At 42.5% G+C, this 19,229-nt stretch overlaps 1 protein-coding gene across 10 annotated transcripts in view; it reads right to left on the bottom strand.

Moving 5' to 3' along the window:
• Positions 1–19,229, bottom strand: part of hfm1 (helicase for meiosis 1) — a 197,843-nt gene that overhangs the window by 117,202 nt on the left and 61,412 nt on the right. For all 10 annotated transcript variants that reach the window (XM_069939173.1, XM_069939172.1, XM_069939178.1 and 7 more), the window contains 5 exons: positions 18,827–19,027; positions 18,646–18,734; positions 17,044–17,087; positions 16,868–16,969; positions 1,124–1,269 (listed from right to left, as the gene is read on the bottom strand). In XM_069939173.1, coding sequence (XP_069795274.1) covers positions 1,124–1,269; positions 16,868–16,969; positions 17,044–17,087; positions 18,646–18,734; positions 18,827–19,027 — 582 coding nt within the window. The remainder of the gene's footprint in view (positions 1–1,123; positions 1,270–16,867; positions 16,970–17,043; positions 17,088–18,645; positions 18,735–18,826; positions 19,028–19,229) is intronic.

The raw sequence follows: 19,229 nt of genomic DNA, 5'->3' as shown, positions 1-19,229 counted from the left end.
GTTACTGTGCTCTTTGTGAGCAATGGTATGATTGATACCTGTTTGAAACAGGTGGGTACCATACCCTGCCAGAGTGAGATGTTGAAGATATCCATGAATTGGTAAATTGGCCAGAACAGATTTTCAATCCTCAGCCAGGTACTACATCCGGGCTGGATGCTTTCCTTGGATTCACTTTCCTTAAGGAAACACACACTTCATCCTCAGATATAGACGGGATGGGATCATCAGAGGACATGGGGGATACAAGGGGGATGGACTTTCACTGTTACTGTGGTCAAATTGGGTGTAGAAGGCATCGAGTTCCTCTGGGAGAGAAGCTTTGCCATCTGCTACTGCACCAGATTTGGTTTTGTAGCAGGTTATGGCATTTAGGTTCTGCCATAGCTGAAGGTGTCCTTTGTTGTTTCCATTTTCAAATTGTGCCAAATTCAAGGATCGGCGGTAAAGAAAAGAAAAGAGGGTGCAGCTGATGGCATGAAAGGGAAGTGTGGGAGGGTGCCTGGCCAAGCCAAGCAGCTCTTCCCTTCCTTGGACTTAGCTTCTACTCTTCCTCATTTTTTCCAGCAAATATTTTACAATGCACAAAATGTTAAATGTTACACTAGTTACCCTTAGTGACTAAAGAACAAGCATGAAAATTCAAGACAAACAACTTGTCAACAGTACTAAAAGGGTGAAACCTGAAAATCTGCAGGCACTGTGATTGTGGTCAAAACACAGAGATGCTGGAAGAACTCAGATGGACTTGAAGCATCCATTGGAGGTAAAGCTATATTACCGACATTTTGGGCTTCAACCCTTTCTCAAAGGAAGGTTACCTTGAGGTATGACTGAAACCTTGAGGCCAAAAACATTGTTTAATATATCTTTACCTCCTATGGATGCTGCGAGACCGGCTGAGTTACTCCAGTACCTCTGCGTTTTGAGTAATGAATGGGTACAGGGCAAATTTCTTAATTTTCAGACAGCCCCTCTGGTCACCCTATTATTGAAAACTTAAATGTCCATCCTTTTAATCTTTCGTTCAAGTCATCGCTACACATAATGCAAAACTGAAGCCTCAGAACACATTTCCTCAAAACATTATTTGTGGCATCCTTCAGCAATTCTTAGCATCTACCTGAGGTCGACCTGCTCGGCCCATCATTTGAAGTATATCAGTTTCACTGTATTCTTGAAACATTCCTCCTGCGTAATGCATTGTGGATTTAATGACCACTAAGTGAGCTGGCAAGTTGACTCCCATGGCTAAAGTGCTGGTAGTAACTGAAAATAATTACAGAAGAAAAATGTCAATCATAACCTTGGTAAAGTTCACATATAAACACAAACTTTTGCCCAGTGCTTAGCATTCACATATTGAGGAAATATTTTTTTAGGTAGTTCCCCTGAGTGGAGAACAAGTTTCTGCTCCAGTTCAGGGAGTGAAAGACGCTTGAGCATGAATTCTCTTAAAATGTAGTTGTCATTGCATACTGACTACCACTGAGTTTTGATAAAGCAAAGTCATTTTGATAAAGCAAGGTCATTTTCTACAACTTTTGCTCCCAGCCCACACCCCACCTCAATTTCTTACCAGGGGTGCTCTACAAATGCAGCTGCTGACAATTTAGGGACCCAGAGACATTCCTGGCATGCTACTGAAAAGAGAAAAGCAATTCAAAACAAACACAAGATGGTGAAAAAGGTGTTTAGCATACTTGCCTTCATTAGCTAGGGCCTCGAGTACAAGAAGAGGAGCATAATGTTACAACTCTGAAAAATATTGGTGAGGTTGCACTTGGAGTATTGTGCACAATTCTGGTCACCCAGCTATAGAAAAGATATCATTATGCTGGAAAAGATGCAGAAAAAATTCACAAAAAGTTACTGGGACTGATGAGGCTTGAATTATGAAGGCTGGGATTTTTCTACATGGAGTGTAGAAAATTGAAGGAACTGTAAGTTTATAAAATCATGAGGAGTATATATAAGGTAAATAGTCAGCCTTTTTTTCCCCAGGGAAAGGAAATCTAAAATTAGGGCATAGATTTAAGGTAAGAGGGGAAAGATTTAAAAGGTACTTGAGGGTGTTCCTTTTTCCACACAGAGGATATTGAGTGTATAAAACAAGCTACCAAAGTAAGTGTTAGGAGTGGAAACAATACACCCGATATGACCACCAGAACTAGGAGAAGCATTGTACCCCCCTTGTCCCCTGATGATTCTCTACTGTAAGTATACAGATTGACATGCAGGCTACATTCAGGTGAGTAAATCCAACGAGAGCATCCAGTCCAGATGGAATACCCAGTGAGAACTGAAAACCTGTGCTGACCAATGTTATAAGCCCAGAGGACTCCAAAACCCTGCAGCAACAGAGATTCACCAGGACAAATGATTACTTAAACAAAAGTTGCTTTTAATTATCATTAAACATGAAAACAGGATCAAAATTTATCTTATCACTATTAACTAACCTAAATTAACCCCCTTCTAATTCTAAGCACACGTGTATGTAACATGTATGTAAGTTCAGAAAAGTTATTTGATTCACAGTCCAATCTCACTTCTCATTCCTCCAAGTTTACTGGTTGCAGGCAATTCTTATACTGTGCACAGAATTTAACATTTATGAACTTCACCAGGTTTTGGTGCTTGAAAGGTAAATGGTTACCGCTCAGAAAGGTTCTTGTCAGTTTTCAGAGAGAGATTGTTGTTCGCTGGACACCCACAACTGATTCCTTCTGAACAGCGACTTCAGTGTCTTGCTGAAGAAACTTGCCCCATCAGGGTTTTCCAGATGATAACTTCTTTCTTTCAGGTCACCACAGAGTTCCATTCTGTTTCACTTATTTCAAGTGAAACATCAGGCAACCAGTCCTCTCCTCTTGTATGAACCACAAGGGCTTTGACCAGGCTGAACTAAGCACTCACAACCCATCTTCCAAATGGGGTTTTCCTCAAGTTTACCAGTTTGTCCTGTTCCAGTTCCAGCTGCTGCTGCTGACTGTAAAACTGCAGAAATGAATTATCTCTCTCTGGGGGAAAAAAAACCTGTTTTACTCTCTTTGCTTGCAAAACCACATGATGCTCTTAGAACAGCAAGTTCCACTCCAGACAGCCTGTGGCTCCGATGAGTTCTTTCATCTGTTGCCATTTTGTAAACAACAATCCATTAGTGAAGTCTCTTTGGCACTCTCCAAAGCTTTTGCAAAGGCTCTTGGAGCTGGCCTGTCTAGCATGAGCAGAGCTCCAGTATTTTACATCTGTTTTAAAGTGTTTGTATGTGACCTACACTAAAGGTGCTTTTAGGTGGCCAGAATAGCCGAATGTAAAGCTGCCTAAAATACCCAAATGCGGCTGTCAGGAGGCCACCTGAAAGTGAAGAGCCCGGTCCCGAGGAGCTCTTACCTAACCCTCCTCAGGGAGGTATAATCTCCGGCTCAGACCGGTCTCCCGAGATACCTGAAAGCAGCAAGGCAAAGTGGCTAGCAGCTTTCAGGTGCCTAGCAGTAGGTGGGCTGTTGACAGTCAGCTGGTGACCCACTGACACCTACCCTCCCCACTGCCGACGCCTACCCTCCCCACTGCTGACTGCTACCCTCCCCACTGCAGACACCTACCCTCCCCACTGCCTGACAGCCCTCCGGCGTGGGATTACGGGGCTGAGGCGGCTAGTGCGGGACCTCGGGGCTGGAGTGGCCGTCGCGGGACTATGGGACTGGGGCAGCCAGCGCGGGACTACAGGGATGGGGTGGCCGGAGTGGGACTTCAGGCCCCTGATGTCCTGCGCCAGCCACTCCAGCTCTGAAGTCCCGTGCTGTCCACAATTTGCTGCTACAAGGATCCTCCATAAACAAGCCATGACTACAGCCACAGTCCACAGGAACCGGCGTTCATTCGGACGTGGCTCTCTTTCAGCCGGCACGTTCAGGTGACAGAAAGGCGTCTTCTCAGCGGCCACCTGAACATCCCAGCCATGTCTGCCAGCGCATTATCTGCTTCTGAGCACCTGAAAGCGGCTTAAAAAACCTACCCCAATTTATCTCCCAAAAACATATCTAAAATCTGTTACAGTATTCACGGATATCTTCAACATCTCACTCTGACAGGGTGTGGTACCCACCTGTTTCTAACAGGCCTCAATTGTACCTGTGCCCAAGAAGAGAGATGTGACTTGCCTAAATGACTACCAACCAGTGGCACTCAGATCCACAGTGATGAAGTACTTTGAAAGGCAGCAGTTGAAGGAATATCAGTTCTTGACTGAGCAGTGACATGCATCTGTTCCATTTCTCCTACCACAGCAACAGGTCTATGGCAGATGCCACCTCACTGGCTCTACACAAAGCCATGGAACATCTGAATCAAAAAGTTGTAAGCATCAGATTTAACACCATCATCTCCTCAACACTGATCAACAAACACCAAGCCCTATGCCTCAATGCCCCACTGTGTAATTGTATCTTGATTTTCCTCACGTCCAGTCCCCAATCAGTGAAAATTGGAAAGAATATCTCCTCCACAATCTCCGTCAGTAGTGCAGCATGAGAGGGTTGTGTATTAAGATGCCTGCTCTACTCCCTTTACACCAGTGACCGTGTGGCTCAGTACGTAATCAACGTGACCATACCTTTGTAGTGGGTTGTATAAAAAGGGGCGATAAGTCGGGATACAAGATTGAAAACTGGCTGAAATGTGCACCAATAACAACCTTGGACTCAATGTCACCAAATCCAAGGGGTTGATTGTGACTTTAGGAAGGAGAAACCTGAGGAATACGATCCAGTGATCATTGGGGGATCAGAGGTGGAGAGAATGAACAAAAATTCTTGGGAGTCAATATTTTAGAAGACCTTTCCTGGAACCAACACACTAAGAAAGCACGTCAACACCTCTACTTCCTCAGTAGTTTGCAGAAAGTAGCAATGATCATCAAGGATCCACAGGACCCAGCATATGCTCTATTCTTGCTGGCTACGATCAGGAAAGAAGTATAAGTGCCACAAGACTCATACCACCGTATTCAGGAACAATTGCTACCACTCCACCATCAAACTCTAAAACAACAAACTCACTCAGAGACTCATTTAAGCACTCTCATTTGCACATTACTATATTTTTCTGTATTACACAGTCAGGTTGTTGACATTTTTTCTTAGTTTACATTTCTCCCTTTTGTATATGTATCTTTTCTTGGGTACAGTCTTTTACACTACCAATAAGTAGAAATTCTGCCTGACCTGTTGGAAAAAAAGAATTTGAGGGTTATATGTGTTATTATGCATGTACTCTGACAATAAATCTGAACATTCAATTTACCTTACTAAAATGTTTTCAGTTTAGCCAGGGTGTCACTCTGGGCATGGGAGGATGAGGAGTGGTAAGGATGGGGACGAGGGAAAAGTGGATCAAGAGGCAATGCAATGGATGCAAGAGTATTTTTGCTCCCCTTGACTCAACAAGTTAAAACAAAATTTACTTTCAGGATAACTTTAAGGATAATTTTAAGGGACAACATCATGATAGTAGTGGCTTGCACAATGCTATTGCAGCACCAGTGATCAATGTTTGAATCCGGCACTGTCTGTAAGGAGTTTGCATGTTCTTCCCATGCCTGCACGGGTTTCCTCCGGGTGCTCCAGTTCCCTCCCACCCTCCAAAAACATAATGTTTATAGGTTAATTGATGTTGTTACAAACTAATAAACCCTTAATAGTACTAACAAAGGAACAGCAATGGAAAATTCATCAGACGATGGTAAATTCATTAATAACATAACATTGCTTACTTATCTTGAAACTTAACTCTAAATTTAACCGCACTATGTGCAAATGTAAATGTGTGTGTATTAAAGTACAAAACCATTACAGTTTAAACTTGATTCTGAAAAAGTCACTTTTAAAAGTCCAGTTTCAAATATCTTGTTGTCTTCAAGGTCCTTTTAAATCACAGTTCAGAAGTAATTATGAAGCACTTTTAAGCATTATACTTTCAGATCTCTTTAAAATTCTCAAGTCTTGGTGAGCTGTCTTTCAGAGAGGTTCTTCAAACAGGAGTGACCATCTTCTGGCCACAAATGAGAAGTGGTGTAACTTATTTAAAAGCCACTTATGTTCTATCTCCAGTGATTAGGATAATGCAAGTCCTCTCTTTCCAGGATGTCAATATCCAGATCTTCTATCTTCTTCCACGATGAAGCTGCACTCTTTATTTTCGAAAAAGCAGTCGGAAAGTGGAATGCCTTTTGAAATTCACTTTTCTGTGTTCCCCTTTTATTAGTAACATATAGGCAGTTTTTTCCCCCTCTGCTAGAAATATTGCTGCTTTCACTCCTGCCTAAACAGGATGGTGAGTTTCTTCAAACTGACCCCTTTGTCTTAGATTTCAATACTATATTTCTGGCAAATCTCTCATGTCACATGGGTATGTGACATCATTTCTGCTTTTTTTCTGACTCTTCACTTAGGTGCTAAAAGCATATCAGGCAACATGCTTCTGTGATGTCTGTCCACATGGACACAAAATGGCTGTGTGTTTACACAGATGCTTTTTTAAATACTCTATTTATAGTTTTTCAAACTTGGACTCAAACAGTTTACAACATTGTCATTATCAATAACTTATCCTTATCCATTCTATACAGGTTTTTCTATTGAGTCCAAGCCTAACATACCTCCCTCCCCCCACCCATTCTCTCGATATCCAACACTTGACACATAACCAATCAAAGAAAACAACTTAAAACATTAAAAACATTTACAACAAAGGAGTAAATCATATCAGGGGTCTGACATGGCCCAGCTGCCCGGGATCAGGCCAATTTTTTTCTTTTCCCTTGATTTTTCCTGGCTGGAATGAGACGGACCCCTTGCCCCTCTTCCCCCCTCCCCCTCAGAGTTGGGGAGGAATTGGAGAAATTGTCCTCTTCATAACCGTGCTCCTATGTGGTTCAAGTACGGTTGCCAAACTTTTTGGAAAGTGCCGTTCCTTCCCCTTAAGTTATATGTGCTTTTCTCCAGGGGACCACAGGCTTGCATTTCCTTGATCCACTCTGCAATATTCAGACAAGAGTCAGACTTCCAGGTAACCGCTATGCACCTCCTGGCTACCAGCAATGCGATTATTACAAATTGAATTTGGGCAGCTTCATTTTAATTCCTATGTTCATTATGTTATGCAACAGGAACAGACCTGGGTCCCGTGGGAATTCCTTACCTATGATTTTTCCTAGGACTTTACCTAGTTCCACCCAGAAGGGCCTCATACAACATGTCCAGGTTGTATGCACAAAGGTTCCTGCCTCAATGCCAGATCTAAGACATTGATCTGATAGTTCTGGCTTAGATCTATTAATCTTTTGCAGTGTCAGGTACAGATGGTGAAAAAAACTGTATTGCACCAGCCTGTATCTCGCATTGATGACTGCAGTTATGCCGGTCCTAAGTCATTGCCGAAATAAATTTCCATGTGATCCCCCTTTGAATCATAGTCTCTATGTCACTGCCCTAAGGTCTAATTTGTCCTGTTGAAAAGATCTTATCTGAAGGTAGCAGTGGAATGTCTTATTTGATAAATCATACTTCTGCCTAAGTTGTTCAAATGACACAAGTTGCCCCTGCTCTTAACAGTCCTCTATGCAATTGATGCCATTTCAACACCAGGTATCCAAGATTTTGTTACCTACCATCAAAGGTATTAATCGATTTGGAGTCAGGGGCATTTTTGGGGACAGGCCCAGTTTTATTCCTAAATATTGATTAATGTTGCTCCAAATATGAATAATTTGTTTTAATATGGGGCTGAGTGTTTTTCCAGATAACAATTTGGCATCCCATTTATAAATAAAGTCCTCTGCCACCCTCTTGCCACCAAGTGCAGACTAATTTGTGCCCAGGATGGTACCTCTCCCCCCACAAAGAGTGAGGAGATACATATTGGGCTGCCCAATAATATTTTGCAACACATTCATTTTCGAACAGTTGACCCTGCCCATTAGCATTATGTCCTCCTGATTAGGTCCACCTCGATTTTTCCCAGCAAGGTGGTGTAATTTAATTTGTACAAATTGTTTAGATTATTATCTATTTTGACTCCCAGGTACTTAATCCCATTTTGTGGCCACTTTATATAAGTATTCTTTTGACACTGGCTATGATTTCCACCCCCCACCCCTCCCCCCACTAAGTGGCATAATTTTGCTCTTGTCCCAATTGATCTTGCTCCCAGAGACCTCTCCATAGTCTTCCAAAGTAGAGTGCAGTTTAGACAATGAGTTTACTGGGTCTGTCAGATATATCAGCACATCATCAGCAAATAAGATGACCTTATGTTCTTTCTGGCCTACTTTAAACCCCTTGATGTTTGGATCCTGGTGAATGGCCTCAGCCGTTCCATAGCCAGTAAAGAGCTGGAGATAGTGGGCATCCCTGTCTACTTGATCATGTTAGTGGGAAGGCTGGAGAAATTTGCCTGTTAGTCACAACTTTCGCCTTAAGCGCATGATATAGCGTCCTTATCCAATTAATAAAAGTTGGCCATAACCTTATTTTTTCCAGCACTCTGAATAAAAAGTCCCACACTTATCTATCAAATGCCTTTTCTGCATTGAGAGTAACGGCAAGACCCCCCCTCGTTTCTGGTTTGTGCCAAATGTATTATACTTAGTAGTTTGCCAATTTTATCCGCCATCTGTCTTTTTTGTACAAAGCCAACTTGATCTTTATTGATTATTTCTGGCAAATATTTCGCCAATCTGTTTGTCAGGGCTTTGCTATTATCTTGCAGTCCATATTTAATAGTGAAATAAGAAGACAGCTTTAACGGGTCCTTATATTTTCTCAAGATAATCATAATGATTGCTGTCGAAAAAGATTCCGGGAGTCTATGGGTCTCCATTTCCTGATCTATCACCTCCATATAAAGCGGATTCAAAATATCTTTGAATTCCTTGTAGAACTTGGGTGGAAACCAATCCTCCACTGAATCCTCCTTCAATGTGCTCACTATTTCTTCTTCCATGAAGCGACAGACTAAACCTTCCTGCCATCGCAGATCTAAATTTTGCAACTCTATCTTAGACAGGAACTCACCAATTTTATCTGATCTCCCTACCAATTCTGATTTATATAAACTTTTGTAGAATTTCCAGAAGATGTCATTAATTTCCTTTGGTTTGTAAGAGATCCTTCCATCCCCAGTTTGTATTGTTCTTGAGGCCTGCTCTGCTTTCAACTGCCATGCAAGGACCTTGTGGGCTCTTTCCCCCAATTCATAGTATTTTTTCTTAGACCATAATATGGCCTTTTCCAATGCTGTATGTTTGAAGCATGTTATATTTCAGCTTCTTGTTTGTTAAAACCCTATATTGATCTTCTAAACCTGATTTTTAGAAGTCCTTTTCTAAATAAGTGATCTCTTCTTCTAATTCGCCCACCTCCCTCTTGTAATCTTTCTTTATTGTTTTAGTATATTCAATTATTTGACCCCTCAATAATGCTTTGAGGGTGTGCCATAAAAGGAATTTATCTGGAGTAGAGGTACATTTGCCCTGACAAAACATGTCTATCTGTATTCTAATGAAACTACAAAACTCTGGCTTCTTTAACAACAATACATTATGACACCATCTGTATACCGGCATTATCTGCTTATCCGGCATCTCAATCTTAACTACTAAAGACTAATTATCTGAGAGAAGTCTCACCTCCTTGATCCTACCGTTTACACAATAAAATATACATCAATATGGGTTAGTCCCCATCTTGACTAAAGCCAAGAAAAAAATCTATTTTAGAATAGGAGTCATGCTGCCTTGAGTCGAAGAAATAGTCCCTCTCCCTCAGATGCTTCAGCCTCCATATGTCTATCAAATTCAGCTCTTTCATACTGTCACATGCCGCCCTTGTTTTCACTGTTTTCTTTGATGACTTGTCCAAAACAGGGTCCAGGCAAAAATTAAAATCTCCCCCATTAGAATATTCTCTTTTCCTTCAGTCAATGTCAGGAAAATGTCCGGCATAAATATTAAAGTCATAGAAATTCCACTTTTCCCGAGCAGAATTGTCACCCCCAACGCCCCCCCCCCCCCACCCTTTGAACCAAAAGAGGAGGTTAATATCTGGCCCACCCATCCTCTTTTTAACTTTTGGTGCTTTTACTCCATTAAATGGGTTTCTTGGAAGCCCAGATCCACTCCCATTTTCTTAACGTATACCAAGACTCTTTTTCTCTTGATCGTTCCATTCAGACCGTTGATATTGAAACTTGCAAATTTTATGCTTTGAGCCATTGCCACAGGGGTTATTATAGTTATATTTCTTTGGTACCTCTACTGCCCTGAGTCCCCTCCTCATCCACCCCTTTGTCTTCGGCCATCTGCCCCTGACTGCCTGAGCCATGTCAGATCCAGGAGGAAAAAGTCAAAAACTAAAATTACTAACCAAAGGAGGTTGAAAAAGAAGAACACAAATGCAAACAGAAGTAACACATTTAGTTAGTTCCAAACAATTTTCCCATTGTGGTCCTCACCTATATCGCACCCCCCTCCCTCAGTGACTATGTCCTATAAGTCATCACCATTCCCCCCCCATAACAGATTTTGACCCATCTTCTCCTCCATCCATCTCCCATGGATTCCTAGGAAAATTACACATCACTTCACTGCTATTTGCTAAGGACACAATATTTACATCTTTTAATGCCAGAATACTTTACAATACACAATAAAATATACATCAATATGGGTTAATCCCCATCTTGGCTTTAATTCTTCTTTTTACCCCTAGTGTAGGTAAATCTTCGGCAAATTGCATGCCCTCTCTGAGTCATTAATAAACTTCCTTTCCCCCACTGGTAACACCACTTACAGGGTGGCCAGGTATCTCAACACAGTCATACCCTTTCTGCTTTATCAGGCTTTTGGTTGGCTCAGAAACCTTCCTGGCCTTCAAAAGTGCAGCACTAATATCAGGGTAAAAGAAAACCTCATTCCCCTCTATTTCCATGGGACATCCTCTCTTTTTTGTACCAGCTGCTGCTGCCCCCAATATTTTTTTCCCTGTCCTGGTACATAACAGTTTCACCAGGAAAGTACATGGTTTCTGCCCAGTTTCCCAGTTTCAGGAGGAGGGACCTATGTGCCCTCTCTATTTCTACTCTTTCCCCTAATGTGCCTTTGGCTAGCACCTTGGGGATCCCGCTTTGAAAAAAGCTCACAGGGTTCTGTCCTTTGGTCCCCTCTTTTAGCCCCACTATTTTAATATTATTTCTCCTACTATAATTTTCAAGGGCATCTAACTTCCCCCATATACTGTCCCTCTCCTTCATTAGTGTATCTAGTTTATTCCCCATACTATGTATGGTATCTTCCCTTGCCCCCGTTCTTTCTTCTACCTCTGATATCCTTTTCTTCAGTCCTAAGAGGGCACCCTGCATTTTATCTAATTTTCCTCCCATGTCCTGAGCCCATTTATCCATTGCCTGGGAGAGTCTGTCCTCCATGAAGGCCCAACGCCTCCATCACATCTCACAGGGAGGACTCCAACCCCTCCTGCATGCTTTGCCTTGTTAGCCTTTTTTTGGAGCCTTGTGGCCCCACAGAGCCTTCCTCCATCACTTTCGGGTTCCTCATCATGGCCTCCCCGGTCTTGTCGTTCCCACTGCTGGTACTCGCCGCTTCTTCCGACCCAGCGCTGGACCTGCTGCTGGAGCTTGTTTCTTCACCCTACCCAACGCTGTCTACTCCTTCGCAGCCTGCTGCACTGCTCGATCTATGCTGCACCCACCGTTGGAACTGAGTTATGCCACGCCATTCACTCCAATGATGGACTTGAAACTGGTTTCTCCCTGCTTCTTAGACTTTCAGCCTGGCTCATTCTCTGCACTCCCCATCCTCTCTGCCCCGCAACTACTGCACACATCAGCTTCACTGTGGGCATCACACGTGATGTGAGGATGCCCAACCTGGCATTCTCATTATGGGAAGGAGGTCCCAAGCCTATCCCTCTCCCCAAGAGTTCTGGTAGAGCTTTCAGTTGCTACTTGCCAGCTTGTAGCATTGTCTTCTCCTAGGTCCTGTCTCTCCTGCTGGGAGGGCTGCTCGATTGGAGCATCGACACATTCAGCGGGCCTCAATGTGGCCCTGCCATTTTCCCCACCACGAGGCACCTCGAGTCAGGTCTCCTGTTTCAACACTAATTCCTTCACATTTTTACCTGAGAGTTTGCTTTTTTTGTCATTATTCTATCCTAGATGACTTCCTATGTCCCTTAATAGTATTCTGACAATTCTTTTGAAGTTTTTTCTCAATTTATTTTCTTTCGATCCTGGGAGCTCTGGGATTCTACCTCCTCCTAGTCACCCCACATCACGTGATCCCATACACAGATCCTTCTGAGAAAACACCTATTGTTTTCAGTATCTCAAGAACCATCATAAATCCTTTCACCTCTTGGTTTCAACTTAAATCAGCAACAATTCTCCATCTTCCATCTCAAAGAATTATGTGTGTTTAAAATGCTAATATGTGGGGTGGGGTTTAAAAAAATTAAAAAATCTAAAATGCTAATGTGTTGTCTTTATGCTGAAGCTAGCTAACAGCTGCAAAGAACCATGTGTCTGTAGAATGTAAATGAGCCCTCTCCACCCAAAATTAACTTTTACTAAAATATATGTACATAGTGTATTGATATGGTGTGCAGCGAACCAAAGAAAAACCACATGGAAGCTGTGAGTGAGCTGAACCACCAAATGACTTTGCTGGAACTCTCCAAGAGCTTATCACCATGATCCCCATGATCCTTTGCACCCAGCCGGGACCACGGTGACGCCAGGCCAGACCCGTTTGCAGATCAGTGCAGCCCACTATCTGACTACCCCCACCCCAGAACGGGTGTTCGGAGTTGCCAGGTCTACATTTCGTAAACAGTTCATATATTTGGTAGGCTGTGGGGCTGGAAAGTTACTGGTTGGTTGAGATCAAAGTTTTTGAGGCAGTTGACCGTAAACATTTCCTGCCTACCCCAATGTCTAAAAGGCATGTAGTCCCAATGTATCGAAACACCTTGTACGGACCATCGGACCCAACACATTGGTGAAGGCAAAACTGAGGGGCCTGTGATCAGTGAAGACTATGAAATCCCAGTCTTTGAGGAAATAGCGTAAGGCAAGGCAGAGGGCTGGCAACTCCCTGTCGAATATGCTATACTTCTGCTCTGAGGGTCACAGGTATCTGCTGAAGAAAGCGAGTGGTCCCCAATACCCATTAATCAGCTGCTCCAGCATGCTGATGACAGCAATGTTGGATGCATCGACTGTGAGGGTGGTGGACACATCAATGTGCGGATGCACTAAAGGGTGGCGTTGGCCAGAGCATCTTTGGCCTGGTCGAAAGCTGCTGTAGACTCTGCATCCCAGCTGAGTTCTTTGGTCTGATTGGACAGCAGCTTGAAAAGAGGTTGCAGGATCCTGGCAGCTGACGACAGGAATCAATGGTAGAAGTTGACCATTCCCAACAAACTCCTGCAAACCTTTGACTGTAGTTGCTTGCAAACTTACAAATGGCCTCAACCTTTGATGGAAGAGGGACTTTCCCGCATTGATTGATGAGGTGCCTAAAAAAAAAAATCGATGGCCATCAGGCTGAACTGACATTTTGCTGAGTTGATGGCTAGGTCATAGTTGCTCAGTCACTGGCAGAGCAGATGCAGGTGTGTTAAGTGCTCCTGTTGAAAACGACTGGCAAAGAAGATTTTGTCTAGCTAGATAAAATTGAAATCCAGGCCGCACCCACTGAGTTCATGAGTCTCTGGAAAGTCTACACTGCGTTTTCAATGCCAAATGACATACAGAGGAACTCGAAAAAGCCGAACAGAGTGATGAAGGCTATCTTGGGGACATTGTTGTGGAGCACGAGGTACCCTCAGACCAGATAGTTTTTGAGAAGATCATCGCTCTGTGTAGATTGGCCATGAAGTTCTGGATGTGAGGAACCAGGTACCGGTCAGCTGTCATGGTATCATTGAGCCAGCGTAGTCCCCACAAAGTCTCCATCCCCCAAAAGATTTTGGCACCATGTGTAGAAGTGCCGAATGATTCCCATCTTTTCCATCTTCCTGAATTCTTCCATGGTGAGCTGTAACTTGTCAGGGAGGAAGTCTGCATTCCCAGGCATGTAGCTGCAGTCCCTGTGTGGAGATGTGGTGTTGGTCGCCATGTTTCTGGACAACAGTGGAGAACTGTGGCATTATAATGGCCGGGAATCCTGCCAGGATTCTGGCAAACTTGTTGCCCAATAAGGTTACTGAGTCGAGGTGGAGGGCCAGCAATTTGGCTTCTCAAAGAGTGAAGGTCTGGAAGGTCCTGGAATTGACCAGATGGTGCCACTTTCAGGTCCACCAGGAGGCAGTGGGCTTGAAGTAAGTCTGTGCCCAGTAAGGACTGAGACATGTCAACAAAAGTGAAGTTGCAGGTAAAATGGCAGGAGCTGAACTCGAGCGGGATGGTCCGCACTCCTTATATGCGTATGCTGATAATCTGTTGGTGGAGGAGAGGCATGGTCCCGACTTCCCGGAGTGGGGGTCTCAGTTCAGGGGGGTGGGGGGGAAAGACAATGACCTCTGCCCCTGTGTCTATGAGGAAACTCCGCCCTGTGTGCCAGTCCCATGTCCCATAAAGGTGACTGTCTCGGCGGCCGATCTTCAAAGCCGTCAGCGATGGCCGGCCCCAGCGTTTCTCGGATGGGAGCAAGGTGGACGGCAGCGGTAGGCTCCAGAACCCCATTTCTGATGGTAGAAACACCACCGCTCTGAGTTTGAATCTCCACCTGCTGTGACAGTCACCAACGTCCTCAGTGGGGTAGGAGAGAGATGAGTCACTGGGCATTTAAGTCAACATACACCCCACTATATTGCTTGGCATGCCACAGGACATCTGTATGGGCTGTTAACCTGCATGGGTTGCTGAAGTCATCATCTGCGAGGAGTAGGCAGATGTCTTCCGGCATCTGTTCAAGAATTATTTGCTCAAACAGTATGCAGGGCCTGTGGCCATCCATTAATGCCAGTATATTGTTCATAAGGGCGGATGGCATGCATTCACTTAGGCCATCTATGAGGAACACCCATAACGCTCATTCACAGTGGGAAAGGGTGAAAGGTTAGGATAAGGAGAGCCTTAATTGCCTCCTACTTTATTGGCAGCTGGTGGCTGATGTAATAATTCAATGATTCATCTGGCAGTCTCCTGGTCGAGCGAACTGACCACATAGAAATATCTTGTGGAGTCTGTGGTGATCTGCCTGACCTGAAACTGGGCCTCACCCTGTTCGAACCAGACTAGCAGCTGTGACGTCCAAAAGGTTGCCACCTTCAGTGAAACTGCGTTCTGTGCGCTCATGTCATTCATCGTGGGGTCCAGAATGCCATTTTGCACCGTCGGGGTCACCACTGTGGTTGGTGAGCTGTGCAGCAAATTAAAGAAAAACCACACGAAAGCTGCGAGTGAGCTGAACCAACCATCTGACTTTACTGGAACTCTCTAAGAGCTTATCAGCACAACCCCCATGAGCCTTTGCTCCACCCCGGGACCACTGTGACGTCAGCCCAGTGCAAGCCTGCACCTCCATGACCAGGTTCGCTTGTGGATCAGTGCAGCCTGCTACAATATATGAAATATAATTTTAACATTAGACTAAAGATTAATCATAGTACATTCATCGCTGTGTATTTTCGCAGCATGGGCTCATGGGCTGAGTTTACATGGATCACAGATTAAGCCATGCCTTTTATACTGAAGGTAATACTGCTTTCCATAAAAACCACAACTCCTCAGTAGGCTATAGAACCATAGAAATTACAGCACAGAAAGCAGGTCATTCAGCCCTTCAAGTCTGTACTAACCTGCTCCCATTCCATAACCCTCCAGACCTCTCCTATCTATGTATCTATCTAATTTATTCTTAAAACTTAAGAGTGAGCCCACGTTTACCACATCAGATGGCAACTCGTTCCACACTCCTAACATTCACTGAGTGAAGAAGTTCCCCCTAAGCATTTCCCCTTTCACCCTAAAGCCATATCCTTTTGTATTTTTCTCTCCTAATCTAAGTGGGAAGAGCCTACTCGCATTTATTCCATCTATACCCCTCATGATTTTGTGAACCTCTATCAAATCTCCCCTCATCCTTCCATGCTCCAAGGAAGAAGGTCCTAACCTATTTAATCATTCCCTGTAACTCAGCTCCAGTGTCTACTTTCTCTTTTATGTGACTGCACATCAGAAATACCCAGTCTAACAGTTAGCAACAGTTAGCTGCAGCACCAGCAAATCAGGACCAGAGGTTCAAATCCCGCACTGTTGAAAGGATTCTACCCACATCTGCTGAGTTTCCCCCGGGTCTCCTGTTTCCTCCCACCCTCAAAATGTACCGGGGATTGTTAATCCCCGGGTGTAATTGGGCAGTACAGGCTTGTGTGCTGAAATAGCCTGTTGCTGTGCTGTATGTCTAAGATACAATCCCACATTTTTAATGTATAAAATAGAAATTGCCAAATAGGGCGCTTTTGTAAACTGCTGTAATCAGGTAAGTTTATAGCAACCATTTATTGCTTCAGAGTCTGTGATTATAATTATGTTTAAATGATAGAAGTCACATGGCAGCATGCATCTCATTATGGTAGCTTCTGCTACTCAATCCCAAAATCTTGCTATTGTTTTCCAGAACATCTGAAAATAAATATGCACTCTCAATCATATTTGACATAATTGTCTCTTTAAACCTTTGATGAATCTACCCAAATGATTAAAACAAAAATAAAACAATTTAAAATGAAAATTTGAATAAGTACCGTTTGAACCCATAGATGTGACAAACGTGACTTACAAAGAACAGGTAAATCTCCTGCAGTAAAGGCAGCTTCAGTAGCTCTCCTATCAGATAGATCCACGCCAGCATGATGGTAACCAACTCCATATGTCAACAGATCTATTAAAAATCATATACAGGTTTTAGAAAAATGCATCATTTCATTCCAAAATCATTTAAAATACAAATCTCACCTCTAAGCTTTGCATCCTTAATTGAGTTTGTGTATTTTTGCAGTCTATTGTGTTCAGGGGTGTTGGATAAAAGAAGAAATTCAGAAATTACATTTTGAATCAACCAAACAAGTTTTTCATTAAAAAGAATAATCAGGATTAGACATTTTTGGAATTACGAATAGGCATAACTATAACACCTTGTGTAAGTTCCTGGAAGTTAAATACTATGTAGTATTTTAACTCGTGATGCAAATAACATATTGTTGTAGTACTCAAAATAGAAATTGTAGGAGTCCACTGATCTTGTTAAATAGAAAAAAAACACAAATTTCATAATTTATCTGAGAGTTTACACTATCCCATTTTCACCTTGAATTAATTATTCCTTAACATAAAGAAAAAAAAACAATTTGAAGAGAAAAAAAATAATTTGAAAAGAAACACACCAGTGAATAAACTATATCCCGTAGCACACAATATACTCTCGATGTTCTGTCATGTACAAGGCATATAAACAAATGTGACAAAAATATTTTGCCTAAAGGTATGACTTTCAGTTTCTTTTAGGTACTGAATATAGTCTCTTGTTTCACATCAAACTAAAAATAATTGACTTTTCTGCAGATGACACCAAGATTGGAGGCATTGTGGACAGCAAAAAAGGTTTTTAAAGCTTGCAGATGGTTCTAGACCAGCAGGTAAAATGGGCTGAAGAAATGGCAGATGGAATTTAATGCAGACAAGTGTGAGGTATTGCATTTTGGAAGGACAAACCAAGAAAGGACATAGATGGTAAATGGTAGGACAGAGGGATCTGGGAATACATAATTCCTGGAAAATGGTGTCACAGGTGGATAGGGTTGTAAAGAGAGGTTTTGGCACAATGGCCTTCATAAACAAAGTATTGAGTACAGGAGTTGGAATGTTATGTTGAAGTTGTTTAAGACATTGGTGAGGCCAAATTTGGAGTATTGTGTGCAATTTTGGTTACCTAACTACAGGAAAGATAACAATAAGATGGGAAGAGTCCAGAGAAGATTTACTAGGACTTCAGGAATTGAGTTACAGGGAAAGATTAAACAGGTTAAGACTTTATTCCCTGGAGTGAGGAAGAATGAGGGGAGATTTGATAGAGGTATTTAAAGTTATGAAGGGGATTGACAGAGTAAATATAGAGAAGCTTTTTCCACTGAGGGTAGATGAGATACAAACCAGAAGACATGGGTTAAGGGTGAAAGGGAAAAAGTTTAGAGGGAACATGAGGAGGGAGTGGAGGGGAGTGTGGAACAAGCTTCTAGCTGAAGAGTTAAATATGGGCTCAATTTTAACACTTAAGAATTTGGACAGGTACATAGATGGGAGGAGTATAGAGGGCTATGGGTTGGGTGCAGGTCAACTGAATTAGGAGAAAAAAAATGGTTTGGCACAGAGTAGAGGGGACGAGATGGCCTATTTTTGTGCTGTAATTGTTCAATAGTTCTATGACTTAATGCAAGCTTCTCTTAATTTCTATTAACTAGTTATTTTTTTCTCAAGGAAATGTCTCAATTGAGATTTCTCCCAGGTCTAGGAATTTTCAAATTCATCTTCCAAATTCCAAAAAGGCTATTTCAATGTTACCTTTGCCTATGTTCCATGGTCATAATGAATTTGGCATCTTTTGCAAGTATGGATCCAGACTGCTGCACACCCTTCCTTGTGGCACAGAACTATAAATTAAACATAATCTTTAATAAAACATTATGAAGCTATTAGTGCAAGAACTTAAAATAATAAGAATCAGAATGAAAAGAATGAATACCACCAGAGTAGGTTTCTGCTCAGAGTATGTTTGTATAACACTGGCTATTCTGTAATTAAGAGATAGATCAAATTTGAATTCAGTTTGAGAATTCGAGCATGGAAATCCAAGTACAACTTTGCGGAGCTTTACAGGTCGATGACTTTCATCTATCTTCATGGAAATTCCTGGTTCCTTTCTGTCAGATAACCATTCTGCAACCTGAGAAAACAAAACAAACAATGCACAAATAAAATTAATCATGATTAGTGATCCTACTTTCTTTTCAACATTTTATTTTGTCCACTAAGATCACAAGATAAAATAGGCCATTCAGCTCATCGAATCTGCTCCGCAACTCCATCCCGGTCTAAACCATTCTCACATCTAGTTCCAAATTCCAGCCTTTTGCCTTGATACCCTG

The sequence above is a fragment of the Narcine bancroftii genome, chromosome 5 (assembly GCF_036971445.1).
Source record: "Narcine bancroftii isolate sNarBan1 chromosome 5, sNarBan1.hap1, whole genome shotgun sequence".
Taxonomy (NCBI): Eukaryota; Metazoa; Chordata; class Chondrichthyes; order Torpediniformes; family Narcinidae; genus Narcine; species Narcine bancroftii.
This window is presented reverse-complemented; position numbering and strand designations above follow the sequence as displayed.